Source organism: Hordeum vulgare, chromosome 5H (assembly GCF_904849725.1).
Source record: "Hordeum vulgare subsp. vulgare chromosome 5H, MorexV3_pseudomolecules_assembly, whole genome shotgun sequence".
Classification (NCBI taxonomy): Eukaryota; Viridiplantae; Streptophyta; class Magnoliopsida; order Poales; family Poaceae; genus Hordeum; species Hordeum vulgare.
This window is the reverse complement of record NC_058522.1, coordinates 524,182,690-524,207,489: the sequence shown is the minus strand read 5'-3', so window position 1 is coordinate 524,207,489 and position 24,800 is coordinate 524,182,690. Positions and strand designations below refer to the sequence as shown.

At 43.5% G+C, this 24,800-nt stretch overlaps 1 protein-coding gene across 1 annotated transcript; it reads right to left on the bottom strand.

The window, feature by feature from the left end:
• Window positions 1-4,590: 4,590 nt before the first annotated feature.
• Window positions 4,591-6,402, bottom strand: LOC123452474 (the record flags this gene model as incomplete). Its single annotated transcript, XM_045129126.1, has 2 exons — window positions 5,383-6,402; window positions 4,591-4,986 (listed from the first exon to the last, which is right to left on the bottom strand). Coding segments are annotated over exons 1-2 (1,416 nt in total), but the record flags the coding sequence as incomplete, so codon positions are not given.
• Between the last annotated feature and the right edge of the window lie 18,398 nt (window positions 6,403-24,800).

Below are 24,800 nucleotides of genomic sequence, written 5' to 3'. Positions count from 1 at the left end.
TCGCCTGGAAACTTGATAAACTTCTTTTGCCATAGAATGAAATGGCGCTTGACATCTCCAAGTCTTTTCTCCCCTTCAGGTGTAGCAATGTCAATCTCCAGGTCCTCAAACCCTTGGACTATGTCCTCCACCGTGACACGAGCATAGCCATCTTGAATGGGGTTGTTGTGGTGGAGTGCTCCAGGTAAACATGGTAAAGCACTGCCGATGGCTACCTTCATGGACATGTTCCCGATAGGATAATACAGATGACATTCTTTCATCTCCTTTATATCGTCCACGGGGTAGCGAGGAGGCTCCGGTGCAGTAATTTCGACCACCAGAGGCTCCGGTGCAGTAATTTCGACCACCAGAGGCTCCGGTGCATTAATTTCGATCGTCGGTGCATCTGCACCAGCCGGTGGGGCCTCCGTGGAAGCCACGCTGCTTCTCCGCTGCTGGCTTCCGAGATCCGCTGGATGATCTTCATGCTGCACCCGAGCTGCATCTCTTTCGGCTACTAGTACACTCATGGTTTTCTTCATCACATCCATTTCCGATGCCAACCGCGCCACAACATCTGCTTCCCGATCCATCTTTCTCTTACGGCTTCTGTAACCGTACGGGTCATCGTTCTGGGGGAACCCTATTTTCCACGGAATGTGCCCCATGCCTCGTACACGTCCTCCGTGTTCAGGATTCCCGAGGGCTTTTGTCAGCGCGTCGTTCTCTCTGTTGAACTTGATCTTCCCCTCTTGAGCATCCCTCATTGCGTCAATAAGGGCTTGGGTGGGTTTAATTAATTTGCCCCGGTAAACACACTCCCCTGTCTCCGGGTTCAGCGTTCCCCCATGCCCGTACCACCAGCTTTTGGCCCTTGGGTCCCATCCCTCCGTACCTGGACGGATTCCTCGCGCCCTCAGCTCGTTCTCCATCTTCTCCAACCTAGGCAACAAAATGCGATACCCTCCTGGCCCCATAATATGATTGTACTCCTTCTTAGCCGCATTTTCCTTATTTTTTTTCGATATTTGAATGAACTGCTCCGATTTCTTTTGCTTCACAAATTCTGGCCAATCATGTTTCAGTTTCTCATATTGTCCTTTGAAATCCGGAGTCTTGTTCTGCTTGACAAAGTCATGGGCTAGATTTTGCTTGAATTTCCGGAATGCGTCGGCCATCTTATGAAGAGCGAACTGTTTGACTAGCCTCCTCCTCTCCTTGTTTTCCTCAATCTTGTTACCCTCCTCATCGAATTTGTTGTATTCCGGAGGTAGAACGAAATGTTCCATAAGCTTCTTGAAGCAATCTTTTTTTGTTCTCTTATCGACAAAAGTGAAACCTGCAGCAATTCGTGCCTTCTTTGGCTCATTCCACTCCTGGACGGTGATCGAGACGTTGTCTCTAACAACGGCTCCGCATTGGCTGACAAACTTGGTGGCGTTCTTGCGGGGCTCCAGCGGCCTGCCGGTTGCACTGTCGACAACCTCGATGGTGCATGTTTCTCCTTGTTTCATCGTCTTGGTTGCGCCACGCTTTGACGACGTACTCGATTGTTTCGACGATCCGGCCGAGGGCTAAAATAAGAAAGAGAGTCGCGCGCGTTAGTACACACATATTTATTCAAATCAGTTAGTTTGTATCACCAGAGGCTCAATGTATATATATACCTCGGCGCCGGAGGTGGTTGCTACTTCCATTTGAAGATCGTCGTTTATCGACGTTTGTTCGGCATCATCTTGCTGACGGCGCCCTTCATCTTCACCGTCAAGGTTCAGATAAGAAGAGATATCATCTTCTTATTCTCCGGTCGGCACATATAGAATATCGCCGTTTATGATGCCGAACATATGTGCTTCACCGTCCGGATCATAGTTGTCCATAATCGGGTCAGCTCTATCGTCCGCCATTATGTCAGTCCTGAAAACATGTAGTAAAAACAAATTAATTAAGTGAAGAAGGGGGGCGGTGGCGGTGGCGGTGGCGAAAGGGCGGTGGCAAAAGGAGGGGGCGAGGAAGGGGTGGGAGAGGGTGTCGCGGTAGAGCGCGAGACGGGGCGGCAGACGACGGCGTCACGGAGAGGGAGACCCGGGACCATACTTTTTTTCTCATCACTGCCGTGTGTACTAACCACACGAGTATGAGACCCGGGACTGTGCAGGTGCATCGAGAAATCATAGGGCTCGACAATATGTTTTCTCTTCGTGGGATGCTAGCGGTCGCATCAACTGAGCGTTTTCTTCCCGACGTCTTCTATTCTCAAGATGAAGTGATGACCTCCCTTTCTTTATTTCTTTTTCTTTGTTCTTGCATAGTCTTCCCGACGGCTGTGGCTGAATATCCGACACATGAAAAAGTTTTAACTAGAGTTTTTGACCGTGAACCTGCTGCTTCAGCTTTGCACTGGTCGACCGCCGATTCGCTGGTTCATTTGCTAGTTTTTAATCATAAAAGAAAATACTTTCTTTGTTCCTAAATAATTGTAGTTAAAAAAACTAGACTATCTTTTTTTGACTATAATTGTTTTTGTTCCTAAATAATTGTAGTTAAAATACTTTCTTTGTTCCTAAATAATTGTAGTTAAAATACTTTCTTTGTTCCTAAATAATTGTTTTTTCGTCCCATGACTCCCTCTCTTCTTGGTTTTCTGTTGATTTTTTGATACTCACAATCGATCCCACACATAATTTAAACTACACAAATAAAGTAACTTGAAATAATCTAAAAGATAATTGATACATTCCCAAAATCATGTCCTGCAATAACTCAACCAAAATAGATAGTCTTAAACTCAACCAAAAATGGTGAACTTTTCCAAATTCGCTAATTTTTTTCAATTTAGATTGATTAATTATTTAAATTGATGATTTTTTAACTCGATGATCTTTTTTATATTCGATGAAACTTTTTCATATTTGATAGTCTCTGTTCTTTTTCATATTCGATGAAACTTTTTATATTCGATGAAACTTTTAAATAGATAGTCTCTGTTCTTTTTCTTCCAAGACGTTCTTCCAAGACGAACTACCCACGGGACGTCGGGATGAGATGTTCGTTCTTGATTTCTGCGAGCCCTGTCGGCATCGATGGGCGCGGGGACGAGGGCGGCTATGAGCGCAACGACGAGCGCAATGCTTCGAGCGGAGGGGGCAGTAGGCGGCGACAGGAAGCGAGGAAGGCGGGCGCGGCGCGGGAAAGATGAAAGGATAGGGGTGAACCCTTTAGTCGCGGGCGAGGGCGACGGCGGGCGGCGACGAGGGCGAGGGCGACGGCGGGCGGCGTCGACGAGGGCGAGGGCGACGGCGGCGGCAGGCCTTCGGCGCGCGCGGCAGAGAATCGGAGAAGACGAGAGAGATGGAGAAGACGGCGGCAGGGGAGGCGACCCGCACTTGTATTTATAGCCCCCCCCTTTAGTCGCGGTTGGGGACGCGACCCGCGACTAAAGGTACCCTTTAGTCGCGGGTCGCCTCCCCAACCGCGACTAAAGGGTTTTTTGGCGTGTTTTTTGCGTTCCCGCGCCCCCCCCCCTTTAGTCGCGGTTGGGGAGGCGACCCGCGACTAAAGGGTAACCTTTAGTCGCGGTTTGCCAGACCAACCGCGACTAAAGGCCCCCCCCAAATCTTCTTTTATTTTCAGAACCTTTTATCTTTTTCTTTTCAGAAAAATCATCATTGCTTTTATAGAAACTTCAAACATTTTATAGAATCTGCCTAAAACGGGACAGAAAAAAGAGAATCCATTTAAAGGGAACATTGGCCACAGCCTCTCTCCCCCCCGGCCTGGGCCGGCCTTCGGCCTCGACCCATCTTGCTCACGCCAGCCTGGTGCGGTGGCTGTGATGCCACTTTCTTCCCGCCTCCTGTCTTCCCGCCTCCTGTCTTCCCGCTCCCATTTTTCCCGCCATTTCTCACTACATATATGTAGCCCGGCTTGGCCAGCATTATCACATCTCTACAATCTCTCATCACTCTCTCATGGCTTCCACCGCACCCACTCTAACCTACCAGCAGGTGGAGGAGCTTTGCGCCTCGAACTACCCTTGTCCACCGGGCTACCGCGTCCCCACCGGCTGGAGCCTAAGCGCCGGCGGCGTGCCGGTCCCTCTCGAAGGGGAACATATTTCTTTAATACTCCCATGAACCTCTCGAAGGGGAACATATTGTGTAGAAATACAGGACCGAGAACGAAAATCTCTTCGACTAGGTGAACCAGGAGGTGCGTCATAATATTGAAGAAGGATGGCGGGAACACCAACTCGAAACTGACAAGACATTGGATCACATCGTTCTGTAACCGTGGTAGAACTTCTGGATTGATTACCTTCTGAGAGATTGCATTGAGGAATGCACATAGCTTCACAATGGCTACTCGAACATTTTCCGGCAGGAGCCCCCTCAAAGCAATCGGAAGCAATTGCGTCATAATCACGTGGCAGTCGTGAGACTTCAGGTTTTGGAACTTTTTCTCCGCCATGTTTATTATTCCCTTTATATTGGACGAGAATCCAGACGGGACCTTCGTACTGCTCAGGCATTCAAAAAAGATGACCTTCTCTTCTTTGGTCAGAGCGTAGCTGGCACGACCTTGAAACCATTCCGGATGCCGGTCATCAGGGTCTTTCAAACGTTGCTGGTCCTGCCGTGCTTCCTTTGTATCATTTGTCTTCCCATACACGCCCAAGAAGCTTAGGAGGTTCACGCAAATATTCTTCGTAACGTGCATCACGTCGATTGCAGAGCGGACATCTAGGACTTTCCAATATTCTAGCTCCCAGAATATAGATTTCTTTTTCCACATGGCTGCGTGCCCGTCAGCTCCCTTCGGAACTGATTGTCCGCCAGGACCCTTTCCAAAGATGACTTTCAAATCCTTGACCATATCAAATACCTCAGCACCAGTGCGTTCCGCAGGCTTCGGCCGGTGATCTGCCTTGCCGTTGTAATGCTTGCCTTTCTTTCTTACTGGATGAATTTTCGAAAGAAATCGACGATGCCCAAGGTACACGTTCTTCTTACAATTTGGCAAATGTACACTTTCAGTCTCATGTAAGCAGTGCGTGCATGCATTGTATCCCTTATTTGACAGTCCCGAAAGGTTACTAAGAGCAGGCCAATCGTTGATGGTTACGAAAAGCAACGCTCGTAGGTCAAATTCCTCTTGTTTGTGCTCATCCCACACACGGACACCACCCCACAGCTGTAAAAGTTCATCAACTAATGGCCTTAGGTACACATCGATGTCGTTGCCGGGTTGCTTCGGACCTTGGATGAGCACTGGCATCATAATGAACTTCCGCTTCATGCACAACCAAGGAGGAAGGTTGTAGATGCATAGAGTCACGGGCCAGGTGCTATGGCTGGAGCTCTGCTCGCCAAAAGGATTCATGCCATCCGTACTTAGAGCAAATCTTATGTTCCTTGCGTCAGCTGCAAAATCTTTGAACCATCTGTCGATCTTTCTCCATTGCGTTCCATCTGCGGTGTGTCTCAACTCCCCGTCCGACTTACGGTCCTCTTTGTGCCATCGCAACAACTTGGCATGCTCTTTGTTCCTGAACAGACGTTTCAACCGTGGTATTATAGGAGCATACCACATCACCTTGGCGGGAACCCTCTTCCTGGGTTTCTGGCCCTCAACATCGTCACCAGGGTCATCGCCTCTGATCTTATAACGCAATGCAGTGCATACCGGGCATTCATTCAAATTCTCGTATTCACCGCGGTAGAGGATGCAGTCGTTGATGCATGCATGTATCTTCAGAACCTCTAAACCTAGAGGGCAGACAACCTTCTTTGCTTCGTACGTACTGGTGGGCAACTCGTTATCCTTTGGAAACATATTCTTCAACATTTTCAGCAAGTTTTCAAATGCCGAGTCAGCTACACCTGCCTCTGCCTTCCATTTCAGCAAATCCAGTGTGCAGCCCAGCTTTTTCAGACCATCATCGCATCCGGGGTACAGCGCCTTTCTGTGATCCTCTAACATGCGATCCAAATTCTCCCTCTCCTTTTCAGTTTCGCAGCGTCTCCGTGCATCAGCAATGGTCCGACCAAGATCATCAACGGGATCATCACGTGCCTCTTCTTCACCTTCCCCTTCACCTTCAGCATCCTCCATGAAAGTATCACCGAAATGAGCAAGATAGCTTTCATCGATGAAATCATCCCCTTCTTCATCTTCTTCCATTATAACCCCTCTTTCTCCATGCTTGGTCCAACAATTATAGCTTGGCATGAAACCGTGCCGAAGCAGATGCATGTGAACATCTCTTGAGAAAGAGTAACCCTTCTGATTCTTACAGTTAACACATGGACAGATAACAAAACCCCCCCGCTTGTTCGCATTAGCCACTACGAGGAAATCTTTCAAACCCGTAGTGAACTCGCCGGAGAGTCGGTTAACGTACATCCATTGCCGATTCATCTGCATTATTATAATATAAAATATATAATTAACCATCATGCATTTGTTAAACTAACTAGCTACAAACAATATAAATTAAACAATGAACTACACACATGCATATTTTATCAATGACACATCAAAGGTTCATCAAGTTGCTAACCGCGATCGAGGAGTGTGGCTCCAACACTTCATGTCATGTTTGTTTCATGCTCTTGGGGCATTTCATCAAACACCTTATGTGCATAAGAGGAACCAAAAGCAAACCTACACCCACTTGTGAAGAGAATGGCTCCAAATGGCTAAGTGTTGGCTGCTGGATGGGTATATATAGGGGAGGGGCTTTAGTTGCGGTTGGCCTGGCAAACCGTGACTAAAGGTGCCCGAAGGCCTTTAGTCGCGGTTGTCCTGGCCAACCGCGACTAAAGCCCCTCACGTGCACCAGCTGGCCACCGAGCGCCCTGGGCCCAGGCCTTTGGTCGCGGTTCACCTCCAGAACCGCGACTAAAGGTCCCATTAGTCGCGGTTCCTACAGCTTCGCGACTTATGGGGCTGGACGGAAGCCTGTTTTTCCACCAGTGAAGGTTATATTCATATTTAACACGACGATACATCCTAGACGTAACATAAACTGCCGCTACTAATGTTTAGTCACCAAAGAAAATACAACAATAAGGTGAATATCCAAAACAATAATCCAGCATGACAACTGGACCGAACAACTAATATGCCAGGATACATGCAAGCCCAAACCAGAATTCTTAAGGTAGAGTTGAGGTAGAATACGGAGACTGCTCCACCGGTTTGATTTCGAGATGACCACCAATGCACCTGTCGTTGCTGCCAATTATTCAAATACCGATGGAGTATGAGAGTGGAACCTGACAAAATCAATGATTTGTGGGCGGAAAATAAAACACCAAAGCTGCATGGTGTGACGTGAGAGAGATATCTCACCAAATTAGAGGCCAGCGTGATTTGAGAAGGGACACATCAGATCCAAATAAACGTATTAACCGTTGATTACTATATCTAACTAGTAAGCTTGCACATACAATGCACGTTTTAACTAATAACAAATAATATGATGAGCAAATAAAATGATGAGACATCAATTTTATTTTCTGAGAATCACCTACTCCCAGTTACGCACACATAAGTAAACCATGTAAAGCATGCACTCAAGATCAGTAATATGTAATACTTCTTTGAAGATTAAGCAAGCCACGATACTTAGCTCGTTGTCCATGCAAAACTATTAAAAAATAAACAATTTCAAACAGAACACACTATGAGTAGGAATATACTTGATATAAATGAATAAACAAGTTATAAAAGCAATACAAACACAAATTAAAGGTACATAATTGAGGAAAAATGAAACACAATGTATAAGACAACAATATCCAACCGTGTTATGAAATGTATAGAAGTTCAAAATTATCTGAGAGGTATCATCTATTCCATGTCGTCAATATAAAAAAATAGATAAGAAAGAGAATACAAAAAACCCTCAAGATTTTTTCCCCTATTGCACCAGCCCAATATATCCACTTGTGCAACACTCTCCCATCTCGATTGAGATGTCTTCACCAAGATTTCGTTCTCTGCTTCGTCTTTATCCACAGTCATTACTGAAAGGTATTTAAGTTATTCAATGATCATCACAATATATCAGAGATAAATAGTATAATACTTTCGTGGTGGAGAAACAGTTAGAAAAAAGTCACAGCGCCAGCAGTTTCAGAGTACCATTTACATGGACACCTCATGAGCACACAGATACCAAGTACTTACACAAAATTTGAAGCATCTTCATTTTTCCATTTCGAGATCGATTTCACCCCCTAATATATCTATGAAAGGTAACATCACATGTGCAATGAGTAGAGCTAGAGATGCAATTAAGGAAAATAAAACATTTTTTGGCACCATAAACTAGAGTTATCTGACCTCCATGACTTCAAGTGCGGGCTTGCAGCACCCGTCAAACGTTTGATCTACTCCCTAACAGCTCGTCACCTCCTCCATAGTGCCCGACAGAGGGAGCCAATATGGCACTACAGATTTTCAAGTTACCAAGGCCATCAGGAAGAGGTAAACATATGTGGTTGAATAATGCCAAACAACAAACAAACCATCGGGATTGAAGCAACCTACTGTTGCTACTTCTCGCAATGATATGCACAAGGCGCTAGCCCTGACATCCACCCAAATAAAAGAAAAATGCAAGAAAAGTAAGTACCTAGAGAAACAGTAACCGATGTGTCCGTACCTATGAGCTAATTTCGTTGACAATATAACCTGAAAGAACACCGGGTACATGTCTTTAGATGTAAACACACAACACAAGCATGCAACAACTTTTCAGGATAAAGGGTGAAAATAGATGTGCATCATTTACCAGGTGAAGTTAAAATAACCATTAGACAAACACTGAAGTTAACTGTATGAAAACATTTAACTTTACACATTGCTACCTTTCAGTTGGAAGATATCACATATGGGTATGCACCTGCACGGGCACTAACAAAACTTCTAATACTATAAGAAAAGAAATATCACCCGGTTATTTTAATTAGCTGCAATTCATATACCATTGATTTATGATTTTCATTTTTTTACTTTCTAGCTCTTGATTCTATATTCCATCCTAGATAAATGTTAAGTTTTCTTAATTGTGTAATAAACTCTAATAATTACTGATAGTATTCACACATCTCGCTCCTGCACAATATTGGTAAAAGCCATATTTATAACCATTAAGTAGAGCTGATATCTATTTATCTTAGGTTAACAATGTTGGTTCAATCAAAATGTGAGTGTATGCTCTCAGTTTCTTCTAGATTAATAAAATGGATGTGACAAACAAGACACCGGCATATTTTTCAAATGACTACAAATTTTGAGTACTGCATTTGATACTTCTAGTTTATGCTAAAGACCAGACCATGTCAGACTACCTAGCTAATGATGATTATGGTAGCCTGTATGCAACTCTGGAAAAAAGCTATTTTTAGGCGCCCAAGCATTGCAATCCCTAAAAAGAGTGGATACAAGCACACATGCAACTCAGATGTTAGTATGAACAGCATTAACATTTTCTTGAGGAATGTAGAGACGCACTTGCACTAGTGGGGACAGGGCCTATATATAGCCCCGGCCCGTAAGGGGCTTTAGTCTCGGTTCACCAACCGGGACTAAAGGGGCGGGACTAAAGGCCTAACCTTTAGTCCCGGCCCTGTTCCAAGCCGGGACTAAAGGTGCTTCACGTGGGCGCCTCGGAGCGCCCTCAGGGGCAGGCCCTTTAGTCCCGGTTCTTTACACGGACCAGGACTAAAGAGTTTCAGATTTTGTTTATTTTTGGGTTTTAGGGTTTTAGGGTTTAGGTGTTCGGGAGATTAACGTGATGCCTCATTTGGTGTTCGGGAAATAGTTTTCATATAATTCTAAATAGAAATAATTATGCATATATATAAGATTAACTTATCTTACAAGCGAGCATATATATACAATTATATGGATATCTGAATTATCGGGACTAGAGCCCGTTTATTCGATTACATGGACGAACATCAGTAATGGCCCCTAGCTACACTAAATCGTCCTTTGTCATCTATAGCTTCCGTCCTCAGAAAGGTCGCAAGCTCCTCTGCAACAGCAATCGCGCGTTGCTCTGGTAGGACCTTCTCCCTCATGGCCGTGTACTATATAAGAAGAGGAGATGAATATGAATATCAATCATGATAACAAAGAATGACGGGTAAAAATAGAGGTGTGAATGTTCATTGCTTACGTCGAATCTGTGATCCTTGTGGTTAGAGGTAAACGTGTGAATGGTCTCGCAAACATAGTATCCGCATAGATGCGTCCCACGTGGCTGCTGGTCGCACTTTACGAGAATAGAATATATATAATCAAAATAATAATCTAGCATCATAAATGTATTGAAAATAGAAGTATATCATACTACTACTTACCTGAGCTGCTCTAAAGGTCAGCTTCTCAGGCTCGATACCGGGAGTCACGCACTTGAACCGCTTCCAAACCCTGCCCGACAAGGATAATGATTTGCTAAGTTTTTCATTAATTGATATATCAGAAAATCATCGAAAGAGACCGATAGAGCGCAAGAATGATTGAAATTACCCTTGGAGCATGTCCTGCAGGCTTTGGAACTGTTCAAAGGGTCTCGATAATGGGTCGAAGGCATCAACTCTTCCCTTATCAATTTGAATGTCCAACAGAATCCAATGGAAGCTGCACATGTATATATATATGTGTGTGTGTGTGTGTCAGTAACTTATCAATTACACTTATAAGTGAATGGACACAACAGAGTAAAGACCCTCACCTGAAGTTGTATGGAAACAGTATGTGGTCACAGAAATTTTGATCTGTTAGAAACCTTAGAAGGTTTTCCTCCGTCTCCTTGGGTTTATCAGTTAGCGTCGCTATATGTATTTTATCTGGGTCAATAAACCCAATATTTAGGATGTTCCTATTTTTACAATCCAGAATCTTCATTCTGCATAATAGAGTACAAGTTATATATAGACAATGAATTGAAATAACTAAACAAGTTATATGTAGACAACGAATTGAAAAACTTACAGACAATAGCAACTCATAAGCGATTTGTCGAGGGTGTCGGCATTGTACATCTGGAAGAGTTCATCAAAGTCGATATGGATTTCTTCGGGGCGGCCGTAGTACTCCCGTGGGACACTCACCACGATCATCGTTCTCCCATTCTTTGATTCACTTAAGTACCATGTATGCAAGTAACGCATATTTGTTGGGAAATCATCTTTGCTGACCAAAGGCGCTCCCATGACAAACTATGGCTTAGGGGCTACCACATCCTTGGGTAACCTGTCGTCTTGGGAAGCCAGAATGTCTTCAACCGGGATACCCCATTCATTCGCCCACTTCTTTGCTAATTCCAAATCTTGCCCCTGCACCAGAGGGGGGACATTCTCGGGTAACACCCTGAGGGGTGGGATCGACTGTTTGGCCTGTTGTCCAAGCTGAGGAACGTCTGATCTTTTTTTGCTTGTAGTTGAACTTGATTTGCTCCCACTTGCACTTGCACGTGATCTGCTCTTTTTCACTTCCTTCTGCAATGTGCGTGTATAGTCATCAGGCTTATGGTGTAAGTCATACTGTGATGGAAGGGTCGTGAAGTATTTTGCATATGCTATTTGCTTCTCGGTGTATTCCGTGCGGGGCTCGGGTTTCTTCTTTTTCATCTGCGCATCATGATGTTCCTTTGCTATCCTGGCGTTTTCCTCGGGGGTACGATCATAAGGTCTGATAGGAAGATTAGCATCAGGTACCTTTGGGAGGGGCGACAGTTTGCACTTTGGGGGGCTCCGTCGCTTAGAAATCATCGGCGGAGCGTTCTTGCTGGCACGCTTCCGCTTAGTATCGGGAGCGGGCGGCGGCGAAGACGGACGACCCAAGTCCGGCGGCGGTGATCGAGATGGACTCGTGTTGTGCTGGCCGACGTCATGTGGAGGGCTTGGAGGTGATGGAGGTGTAGGTGACCTGCGACGACTTGGAGGCGGTATTGTCCTTGGGGCCGAGCCTGGAAGCTTGATGTAGTTCTTGTCCCATAGGATGACTCCACCCAGTACTTCTCCGAGTGTCCTCTCATCTTCGGGTCCAGCTATGTCGAGCTCTATATCATGAAACCCCGCCATGATTTCATCCACCCCGACTTTAGCAAAGCCAGCTGGAATCTCACGGCCATGCCAGCGTGCATCAGGGCCAGAAGGTAAAGCTTGTCCGACGGCCACCTTCATGGATATGTTCTTGAATTTCTGATGGAGTTCACATGATGTTGACTCCTTGATTCCATCCAGGGGTAGCCGGGACCGCCCTCTATCATTCTTCGTGCATCGTTGGGCGGGGCCTCAGATTCAGCCACGCTGCTTTTCCGCTTAGATGGGGCGCCGGTAATATCAAATGCAGGATCTTCCTGGCGCGCTACTCCTCTAAGCTCATCAATCTGCTTCTGTTGCTCGTTAATCCTGGCAAGCAACTGGTTGAACTTCTCATTCTCCTCATCCTGCTGCCGCTTCTTTGCTCTCGCTCGACTTCTGTAAGTGTCTTGGTCTTTGGCAAACCCAAGCCACCACGGGTAAGAAGGACCGAAGCCTCGCATTCGTCCTCCATGTTCGTCATTGCCGAGGACCAGTGTGAGCAAATCTTTCTCTCTATCTATAGTGAACTTTCTTTTTCCCTCCTTAATTTATTTCACTATCTTTTTCCAATTCTCCCTGGGTATCCTAAGACCGTCACTGCAGATGAGATCCCCTGTTTCTTCGTCGTACGAACCACCATGCGCAAGGAACCAATTTCTTGCTCTCAATTCCCACTCATCACGGAGTGGTTCAGGTACGATGCCTTTAGCTAGCAGATCTTGCTCTTTCTTATCCCACTTTGGGATGGCAGTCTCATAGCCCCCTGGCCCCAGCTTGTGGTGATATTTCTTCTTGTCGGCATTTATCTTGTTCTTTTCTGATAATGTCTGGGCATCTTGTGACTCCTTGTACTCTTGAAATGCCTTCTAGTGATTCGCCTGCTTGGCTAGATACCCCTCGAATACTAGCACTTTCTTTGTCTTCAAATAGTTTTTCCATAGCTTCTTCTTCCAGCTACGGAACAGTTCGACCATCTTATTTAGAGTCCACTACTTGACTTTGGCCCTCAGTTTGTCTGTGGCGTCTTCATTCTCACATTCTGGCAGGTTGAAATGTGACATGAGATCATTCCAAAGATTATGTTTGTACCTTTCGGCGACATAGTCACTATCGGCTGCCCCTTTGCGCTAGTTCCACTCCCAAACGCTGATCGGGACGTGATCCCTAACGAGAACTCCGTATTGCTTCTTGAATGTGTCAGCAGCATTCTTAGGAAGCTTGGGTTCGCCCGTAGGCAATATCACCTCAAAGGTGTAATGCGTCCGTGTATCCAACTTTCTAGTCGGGCCTCGTTTCGTAGCTTGGCTCGATGTGGAGGCCTAAGAGGGAGAAACATTCGTCAAATGAATGTATATGTATACAATATAGAGCTATCTCCAATATTTTTCACATATTACAAGTGATTGTCGAACTTCATATGTATACCTCGCCGGACTTTATTATTTCTCTACCGGCTTCTCCATCAGTGGAGCTATCACCTTCTCCGTCATTGGACCTATGTCCTGCCCCATCGGCTTCATCTTCGTGTCGGTCGACCTCCATTCCATATCCGGAGGGGTTTAGATATGACGATGGAGATTCAGCTGGTTCAACGTCGGGGCCGTCTTCGATTATATCTTCGAGAAGTTCTTCCTCTTCGTGGTTCCTGATATGTGGATCCATAGTTCTGCAAAAGACGAACATTTGATTAACTAATAAACTAACAAACTATATAAGAGGGGTTGGAAACTTCAAAGTGTCGTTTTATATAGGAGGACCTTTAGTCCCGGGTCTTGGCTAGAACCTAAACTCTAAAATATGTCTAACGGATTCTCTTAACCTTTAAGGATTTAACAAAATGGCGACATTCTAGATGTGTAGAAAATGATCCTATTTTTCCTGATCTCATCTACCCTTCTATATGTCACATTGTCTAGTGTCAAAGGACTTTGTTGAACTTTGTACCAAAAAAGAATTATTCTATCAGGAACTCCGTTCCAAAACAACTTTAGTCCCGGGTCGTGGCTCCACCCGGGACTCCTAGATTTCTGCATAGTATTCAAAGTAGGAGTACTTTTCCAATTTGAGCATTTAATAAGCAAAACCAAATCGTAAAATAAAGTAGTATTCAAATTAGCATGCATTCAATTATAAGCAAAACTACATCATCTCTTTTGTCCGTACATCGTCGAATATTATCACTAATACTCCTCGAATACTATCATACATATAGCATCACTGATACAGCTAGAACCGTAGCTCCCGACGGGTATCGTCGCGGGCGGTGGACACCCAAAGAGAAGGAACCATCACAGGATCATAGCACTAGTGAGATCCCCGAAGAACCTGCCAGGTATGCTCGAACCTGCCCTCCAACGCAACCATGTAGCGACGGACGTGCTCATCCTCCTCGCTGACACGGTGATGTACCACCTCCGCGGTGTCCGGAAGCCTCGGCACCGTCACTGGCCCACGCGACCGCCACCAAACAAGGAGCGGGTGAACAACGGGCTGGCTCCTCACCAACCTACGCCCCCCGGAAGGTAGCACCTCCCAATACCAGCCAGGCGGAGCCCAGTCTCGGACAGGGCCCCTCTGATCAAGCATGTGTCCTCCGCCAAGTCGACGACGAGGATGCGGGATAGGCATCGTAAAATGAACTAAAAAAATAAACTAGTTCTATTAGTTTTCTTGCTAAAAATAAACTACTAACACTTAAGCATATACAATAGCAAAATTAAACTATTAACACTTAAGCATATACAATAGCAAAATTAAGCAATAATCTAAGAAACACTAATTAAGCATCTATATACGTAGAAATGTCTTCTTCTTCTTCTTCTTCTTCTTTCTTATTTTCTTCTCCCCTTCTTCTTCAACTTCTCTTCTTCTACTTCTTCTCTTCTTCTATTTTTCCTCTTCTTCTCCTCTCCTCCTCTTCTTATTCTCCTTTTAGTTCTTTTCTTCTCCTCCTCTTCTTATTTTCCTTTTTCCTAATCCTATTTTCTTATTTTTGTTCATATTTCTTCTTCTTGTAACCCTAACCTAATTCTAAATATTACTAACCCTAATAATCTAGCACAAACCTAATAACAATAGGAACTAAATGACAAAAAAAATCTTTTTCTTTTTCTTCTTTTCTTCTCCTTTTTCTTCGTTTCTTCTCCTTTTTCTTCCTTTCTTCCCTTTTTCTTCTCTTCTTCCCTTTTTCTTCTTTTCTTCTCCTTTTTCTTCTTTTCTTCTCCTTTTTCTTATTTTCTTCCCTTTTTCTTCTTTTCTTCTCCTTTTTCTTCTTTTCTTCTCCTTTTTCTTCTTTTCTTCTCCTTTTTCTTCTTTCCTTCTACCGGCCGGAGTGTTGGGAGGAGGGGGCGGGGGGCTTACCGGCCGGAGGCGTCGACGACGGCAAGGAAGGCGTCGACGACGGCGAGGAGGACGGCGACGGCGAGGAGGACGGCGGCGGCGAGGAGGACGGCGACGACGAGGAGGACGACGACGACGGTGAGGAGGACGGCAGTCGGTGGCGAGCAGGACGGCGGGTGAGCCTGACGGCGTCGTTGAGTTCGTCGGTGTGCCGCGCCGGGCAGGAGAACGAGGAAGAAGGAGAGAAGGAAATGCGATTTGGGTTGGAAATTTTCTAACTCCCGCTTATATAGGTGGATCTTTAGTCCCGGTTCGGGGCTCGATCCCCGACTAAAGACCCTCTTTAGTCCCGGGTGGAGCCACGACCCGGGACTAAAGGCCCTTTTTCGGCAAACCAAAAGGCGGGAAGCAGGAGCCTTTAGTCCCGGTGCGGGGCTCCAACCAGGACTAAAGGGGGTCTTTAGTCCCGATTCGAGCCACGAACCGGGACTAAAGTGCTCGGCAGGCAGCAGGCGAGGGGCTTTAGTCCCGGGTCGTGGCTCCAACCGGGACTAAAGCCCTCCTCGGCTGCACGATAAGTTTAGTCCCACCTCGACCAGCGAGGGGGACTAACACTTGTTTATAAGCCCCGTCGCAGCATCTCCATCGAGCTCCTCTCTAAAGCAGGCTTACGGGCCTAAACTAACTGTAAATTAAAAAATTGAAACTATATTTGAAATTGTGGAGAAAATTAAACCTGAATTCAAAGTGAGGTCACTTTGAATTTAGGTTTAATTTTCTTTACAAATTCTCATATAGTTTCAATTTTTTTCTATTTTCAAAATTAACTATTTTGTTATTTTCAATTAAAAACTATGTTTATTAAAATTCTTTTTCCATATTTGAGAATTTGACAAAACTATGATAATGAAAAGTGTTTGAAATTGAATAAATAATTCAAAACTATTTTCTATTTTCAAAAGTAATTATTTTGACTATCCAAACTATTAACTAGTTTGTTATTTTCAATTAAAAACTATGTTTATTAAAATTCTTTTTGCATATTTGAGAATTTGACAAAACTATGATAATGAAAAGTGTTTGAAATTGAATAAATAATTCAAAACTATTTTCTATTTTCAAAAGTAATTATTTTGACTATCCAAACTATTAACTATTTTGTTATTTTCAATTAAAAACTATGTTTATTAAAATTCTTTTTGCATATTTGAGAATTTGACAAAACTATGATAATGAAAAGTGTTTGAAATTGAATAAATAATTCAAAACTATTTTCTATTTTCAAAAGTAATTATTTTGACTATCCAAACTATTAACTATTTTGTTATTTTCAGTTAAAAACTATGTTTATTAAAATTCTTTTTGCATATTTCAGAATTTGACAAAACTATGATAATGAAAAGTGTTTGAAATTGAATAAATAAGGAATTTCGAACGAGAACTCATCTCTTACAAAGGGATTTCATTTTTTTGAACTTATTTGAACTCCATACTTTTTGTGTGTTCAAAATGCACCATTCAAAGGCACATCACAAAATTTCAACAATTTCTGACTTCGTTTGGTATTCTTCGTGCATTTACTTATTTTTTTTTTGAGCTAGTTGACCCTGAAATTGAAAAGCACTACAAATGAACTCTAAAAATGATGAAAGTTGGCATGCTATCATAATTTCACCCACATAGCAAGTGTTAAAAAGTTGAGAGGGCTACGACAAAAACTGGATGCACTTCGTGTACAAAACGGACAATCTCTCTCGAAGTATGAGGGTTTCGAAAGAGAACTCGTCTCTTACAAAGGGATTTCATTTTTTTGAACTTATTTGAACTCCATACTTTTTGTGTGTTCAAAATGCACCATTCAAAGGCACATCACAAAATTTCAACAATTTCTGACTGAATTTGGTATATTTCGTGCATTTACTTGTTTTTTTTGAGCTAGTTGACCCTGAAATTGAAAAGCACTACAAATGAACTCTGAAAAGGTTGAAAGTTGGCATGCTATCATCATTTCACCCACATAGCATGTGTTAAAAAGTTGAGAGGGCTACGACAAAACTGGATGCACTTCGTGTACAAAACGGACAATCTCTCTCGAAATATCAGGGTTTCAAACGAGAACTCATCTCTTACAAAGGGATTTCATTTTTTTGAACATATTTGAACTCCATACTTTTTTTGTGTTCAAAATGCACCATTCAAAGGCACATCACAAAATTTCAACAATTTCTGACTTCATTTGGTATTCTTCGTGCATTTACTTATTTTTTTTGAGCTAGTTGACCCTGAAATTGAAAAGCACTACAAATGAACTCTGAAAATGTTGAAAGTTGGCATACTATCATCATTTCACCCACATAGCATGTGTTAAAAAGTTGAGAGGGCTACGACAAAAACTGGATGCACTTCGTATACAAAACGGACAATCTCTCTCGAAGTATGAGGGTTTCGAACGAGAACTCATCTCTTAGAAAGGGATTTCATTTTTTTGAACTTATTTGAACTCCATACTTTTTGTGTGTTAAAAATGCACCATTCAAAGGCACATCACAAAATTTCAACAATTTCTGACTTAATTTGGTATATTTCGTGCATTAACTTATTTTTTTAAGCTAGTTGACCCTGAAATTGAAAAGCACTACAAATGAACTCTGAAAATGTTGAAAATTGGCATGCTATCATCATTTCACCCACATAGCATGTGTTAAAAAGTTGAGAGGGCTACGACAAAAACTGGATGCACTTCGTGTACAAAACGGACAATCTCTCTCGAAGTATCAGGGTTTCGAACGAGAACTCATCTCTTACAAAGGGATTTCATTTTTTTGAACTTATTTGAACTCCATACTTTTGGTGTGTTCAAAATGCACCATTCAAAGGCACATCACAAAATTTCAACAATTTCTGACTTCATTTAGTATATTTCATGCATTTACTTATTTTTTTTTTGAGCTAGTTGACCCTGAAATTGAAAAGCACTACAAATGAACTCTGAAAATGTTGAAAGTTGGCATGCTATCATCATTTCACCCACATAGCATGTGTTAAAAAATTGAGAGGGCTACGACAAAAACTGGATGCACTTCCTGTACAAAACGGACAATCTCTCTCGAAGTATGAGGGTTTCGAACGAGAACTCATCTCTTACAAAGGGATTTCATTTTTTTGAACTTATTTGAAATCCATACTTTTTGTGTGTTCAAGATACACCATTCAAAGGCACATCACAAAATTTCAACAATTTCTGACTTCATTTGGTATTCTTCGTGCATTTACTTATTTTTTTTAGCTAGTTGACCCTGAAATTGAAAAGCACTACAAATGAACTCTGAAAATGTTGAAAGTTGGCATGCTATCATCATTTCACCCACATAGCATGTGTTAAAAAGTTGAGAGGGCTACGACAAAAAGTGGATGCACTTCGTGTACAAAACGGACAATCTCTCTCGAAATATCAGGGTTTCGAACGAGAACTCATCTCTTACAAAGGGATTTCATTTTTTTGAACTTATTTGAACTCCATACTTTTTGTGTGTTCAAAATGTACCATTCAAAGGCACATCACAAAATTTCAACAATTTCTGACTTCATTTGGTATTCTTCGTGCATTTACTTATTTGTTTTTGAGCTAGTTGACCCTGAAATTGAAAAGCACTACAAATGAACTCTAAAAATGTTGAAAGTTGGCATGCTATCATCATTTCACCCACATAGCATGTGTTAGAAAGTTGAGAAGTCTATGACAAAAACTGGATGCACTTCGTGTACAAAACGGACAATCTCTCTCGAAGTATCACGGCTTCGAACGAGAACTCATCTCTTACAAAGGGATTTCATTTTTTTGAACTTATTTCAACTCCATACTTTTTGTGTGTACAAAATGCACCATTCAAAGGCACATAACAAAATTTCAAAAATTTCTGACTTCATTTGGTATTTTTCGTGCATTTACTTTTTTTGAGCTAGTTGACCCTGAAATTGAAAAGCACTACAAATGAACTCTAAAAATGTTGAAAGTTGGCATGCTATCATCATTTCACCCACATAGCATGTGTTAAAAAGTTGAGAGGGCTACGACAAAAACTGGATGCACTTCTTCTGAATTGCCAGGCGAACATTTTCTGGTAGAATTTCCCTCAATGCAACCGGAAGCAATTGCGTCATAAGCACGTGGCAGTCAAGAGACTTTAGGTTTTGGAATTTTTTGTCTTTCATATTTATGATTCCCTTTATATTCGACGAGAATCCAGTCGGGACCTTGATACTGAAAAGGACTTCGAAGAAGATTTCCTTCTCTTCCTTAGTAAGAGCGTAGCTGGCACGCCCTTGAAACTGCCCTGGATGCATGCCATCTCTTCCTTTATGACGTTCCTGGTCCTCCCGTGCTTCTGGTGTATCTTTTGACTTCCCATACAAGCCTAGGAAGCCTAGAATATTCACGCAGAGATTCTTTGTCAGGTGCATCACGTCGATTGCCGAGCGGACCTCATGGACTTCCCAGTAGGGTAGCTCCCAAAAATATAGATTTCTTCTTCCGCATGGGTACGCGCTTATCAGGGCCGTTAGGAACAGGTTGGCTGCCAGGACCCTTTCCAAAGATTACTTTTAAATCTTTGACCATATCAAATACTTCAGCACCAGTACGGATGACAGGCTTTCCCCGGGGTTCTGCCTTGCCATTGAAATGCTTGCCTTTTTTTCCTTAAGGGATGCTTGGGCGGAAGAAAACGATGATTGTACGGGTACACATTCTTCCTACATTTGTCCAGATATATACTTTCTGTGTGATCCAAACAGTGCGTGCATGCATTGTATCCCTTGTTTGACTGTCCTGAAATGTTACTAAGAGCAGGCCAATCATTGATGGTTACGAAAAGCAACGCTCGAAGGTCAAATTCCTCTTGTTTGTGCTCGTCCCGCACACGTACACCTGGTTCGGCCCACAGCTGTAAAAGTTCATCAACTAATGGCCTTAGGTACACATCAATATCGTTGCCGGGTTGCTTTGGACCTTGGATAAGCACTGGCATCATAATGAACTTCCACTTCATGCACAACCAAGGAGGAAGGTTGTAGATACATAGAGTAACGGGCCAGGTGTTGTGACTGCAACTCTGCTCCCCAAAAGGATTCATGCCATCTGTACTCAGACCTAACCATAAGTTCCTTGCGTCAGCTGCAAATCTCGGGAACTCTCTCTCGATTTTTCTCCACTACCGACCATCAGCGGTGTGCCTCAACTTATTGTCTTTCATACGATCTTCCATGTGCCATCGCAACAACTTCACATGATCTTTATTTCTGAACACACGTTTCAACCGTGGTATTATAGGAGCATACCACATCATCTTGGCAGGAACCCTCTTCCTGGGTGGCTCGCCCTCAATATCACGAGGGTCATCTTTTCTGATCTTATACCGCAATGCAGTGCATACCGGGCATTTATCCATATTCTCGTACTTCTCACCTCGGTAGAGGATGCAGTCATTAGGGCATGCTTGTATCTTCTGCACGTCTAATCCTAGAGGGCAGACAAGCTTCTTTGCTTCGTACGTGCTGGCGGGCAATTCGTTCTTTCTTGGAAGCATCTTCTTCATCAGTACCAGCAACTTTTCGAATGACGAGTCAGTCACACCGGTCTCTGCCTTCCACTTCAGCAATTCCAGTGTGCTACCTAGCTTCTTCTGGCCATCTTCACAAGTTGGGTACAACAATTTGTTGTGGTCCTGTAACATCTGCTCGAACTGCAACCTCTCCTTTTCTGTGTCGCAACCTCGCCGTGCATCAGAAATGATCCGGCCAAGATCATCAGCGGGCTCATCTGGTTCCCGTTCTTCATCCTGATCTTCTTCTTCATTGTCTTCCATTGCGGTATCAGCATACTCAGGGAACATAGATCGGTAGTTGTCATCATCGTTCTCTTCTTCTTCATCGTCGTCTTCCATCATAACCCCTCTTTCTCCGTGCTTGGTCCAAAAATTATAGCCCGACATAAAACCGGACCGAAGCAGGTGGCTCTGAATGACTCTTGAGGAAGTGTAATCCTTCTCATTCCGACATTCAACACATGGACAAAACATAAAGCCACCACCATGCTTGTTCGCATCGGCTGCATCTCGAAAAGAATGCACGCCTTCTCTGTAAGCGGTTGTGCGTCGATCACCGTACATCCATGGATGGCTCATCTGCGTTATACGACAGTATATCAAATACAATCACGATCCTAAAAATTAGTACCGCACGGTCTAAACGAGGAAATATAGTTGCTAACCTTTTAGAAGAAGTAGAAATAAAGAGGAAGAGGTTTAAGCATGGCTCAGGCATCTCATATCGTAGTTGTGTTCGGTGAACTGAAGCGGCATCGCTCTAACACACATTTCAACAAACACCTCTAGTGCATAAAAAAATGGAGAGCTAGCACACACCCACACTCTTCCATCCAAGAAAAATGCAAGGAAGAGGGGAGAGGGGGGTTGTGCTATATATAGGCAGAGGACTTTAGTCCCGGTTTGAGACACAAACCGGAACTAAAGGTGGCGCACATGCGGGCTGCACACCGCGTAGCCCTTTAGTCCCGGTTTGGGACACAAACCGGGACTAAAGGCTCCTTACGGGCCGGGACTAAAGCCTCGAGGGAGGCATTGCGATTTGGGGCGACGTGGCCGGGCCTTTAGTCCGGGCCCAGAGGCAGGCCGGGACTAAAGGGTCCAGGCCAAAGGCCCGTTTTCCACTAGTGTTGGAATGCCGTCAAAGCTTCTTTTTCATCCTTGCTCAGCTCTCCGTCAGCTACAAACTGCTGAAGCTTCTGTCTGTAAATGTCTGAAGTACGAAGCGGCATTAATACACGTTGACAATCACAAATACAAAGGCAGTAATTTTAGTCATATCATATTCGTCTTTCTTTCCTACTCCCTCTGATCCATAATAAGTGTTGTGGTTTTAGTTTTAGTTTGAACAATAACCGCGATACTTATTATGGATCAGAGGGAGTAGTAAAAATCCATTCGTGCTCATACAACACAAGACCGGCAATGTAAAGATTAAGTAAATGCAATTAGTTGCCTTGCTGCATATTACTTCCTATAGTCAATGTAAAATGTTTGCAACTAAAATAATAAGCAGCAGTACCAGCCCAGAGCCAATGCGTGATGGTGTATAATGAATGATTATGTGTATGATGCAGCAAAAGGATATAGGATACCATACAGAACCTACTAAAACCAGATTCTCAATTTGACTCGTGGTTTTCCAGGATGGTACGCATCTTGCTAGCGAGAAGGAACAAGCTGTAGCAAATATAGAGCTAGGAGTGACAAGGTGGTACCTTCATGCATCTTGCTAGCAAGTTCAGGATCAAATTGTAGCTCTTCACACAGATTTTGGAGGAACGATGCTTTGGTAGGAGCTGCAGCCAAATGAGTGTTAACGGATTTTGCAAGTCTCTTTCTGTATGCTTGAGATTTGACATCTGAGATGATTGCTTCTGCTTCACGCTTCCGCAGTCCAAATATATTTCTCAGATCGTTCAAAGGAGTAAGCTGGAATTTCTAATCACAGAAAGATTTATCTTGTTAAAGGCTTAATTGTTGTTGTTGTAAAGATTTATCTTGTTAAGATACTACCATATGTTTTTAGACTCAATGGTCAGAGAGCATGGGCAAAAATATAAGATGGTTCATGTTGAAAAAACAAAATTGTTAGCCCGATATGATACGATTGCTAAGTTGTGTACTTCTCAAATTATTTTATATTGATTAAAGCAACTGATGATGTTATAGTCCTAGGGTAGGGTCATAGGCCTGCCCTATGGGTCCTACCCAAGGACTACCCTTCATAAGGGATAAGGCCCTTAGTCAGTTCCGACTGAATTAGGGACTTCCCATCATCCAGTCGGTGACGATTCCTCCATCATCCAGTCGGAGATGAGCATTCGGAGCGTATCAAACCTACCGACTAGATTCCACTGTGTACATCGTAACCCCCTTGGAGGGCAACGGTCATACGTTTCCATGTACCTTTATTAGCATTTAAGACATACGTTACCTGTAACATAGGCATTTACTCGCCACTACTCCACTCCTGTGCACCGAACCGTTGTGAAGGGCAGCGCACTCTATATAAGCCGCCCTTCCCCACTGGTGCAGGGGTTGGCAATTCACTGTAATCCATATTCCACTCGACAATAAGCTCCCAAGAGCACTGAGACGTAGGTCTTTTACTGTTGGAAATATGCCCTAGAGGCAATAATAAATTAGTTATTAATATATTTCTTAGTTCATGATAATCATTTATTATCCATGCTATAATTGTATTGATTGGAAACACAGTGCATGTGTGGATACATAGACAAAACACTATCCCTAGTAAGCCTCTAGTTGACTAGCTCGTCGATCAAAGATGGTCAAGTTTTCCTGACCAGAGGCAAGTGTTGTCACTTGATAACGGGATCACATCATTAGGAGAATCATGTGATGGACTAGACCCAAACTAATAGACGTAGCATGTTGATCGTGTCATTTTGTTGCTACTGTTTTCTACGTGTCAAGTATTTGTTCCTATGACCATGAGATCATATAACTCACTGACACCGGAGGAATGCTTTGTGTGTATCAAACGTCGCAACCTAACTGGGTGACTATAAAGATGCTCTACAGGTATCTCCGAAGGTGTTAGTTGAGTTAGTATGGATTGAGACTGGGATTTGTCACTCCGTGTGACGGAGAGGTATCTCGGGGCCCACTCGGTAATACAACATCACACACAAGCCTTGCAAGCAATGTGACTTAGTGTAAGTTGCGGGATCTTGTATTACGGAACGAGTAAAGAGACTTGCCGGTAAACGAGATTGAAATAGGTATGCGGATACTCACGATCGAATCTCGGGCAAGTAACATACCAAAGGACAAAGGGAATGACATACGGGATTATATGAATCCTTGGCACTGAGGTTCAAATGATAAGATCTTCGTAGAATATGTAGGATCCAATATGGGCATCCAGGTCCCGCTATTGGATATTGACCGAGGAGTCTCTCGGGTCATGTCTACATAGTTCTCGTACCCGCAGGGTGTGCACACTTACGGTTCAACGATGTTTTATGCGTATTTGAGTTATATGGTTGGTTACCGAATGTTGTTCGGAGTCCCGGATGGGATCACTGACGTCACGAGGGTTTCCGGAATGGTCCGGAGACGAAGATTGATATATAGGATGACCTCATTTGGTTACGGAAAGTTTCCGGGCATTACCGGAAAAGTTTCGGGCTCATCGGTAGTGTACCGGGAGTGCCGAGAGGGGTGACGGGGACCATCGAGAGGGGTGTCACGCCCCAAGGGGTCTCATGTCTATGGGAAGAGATAAACCAGCCCCTAGTGG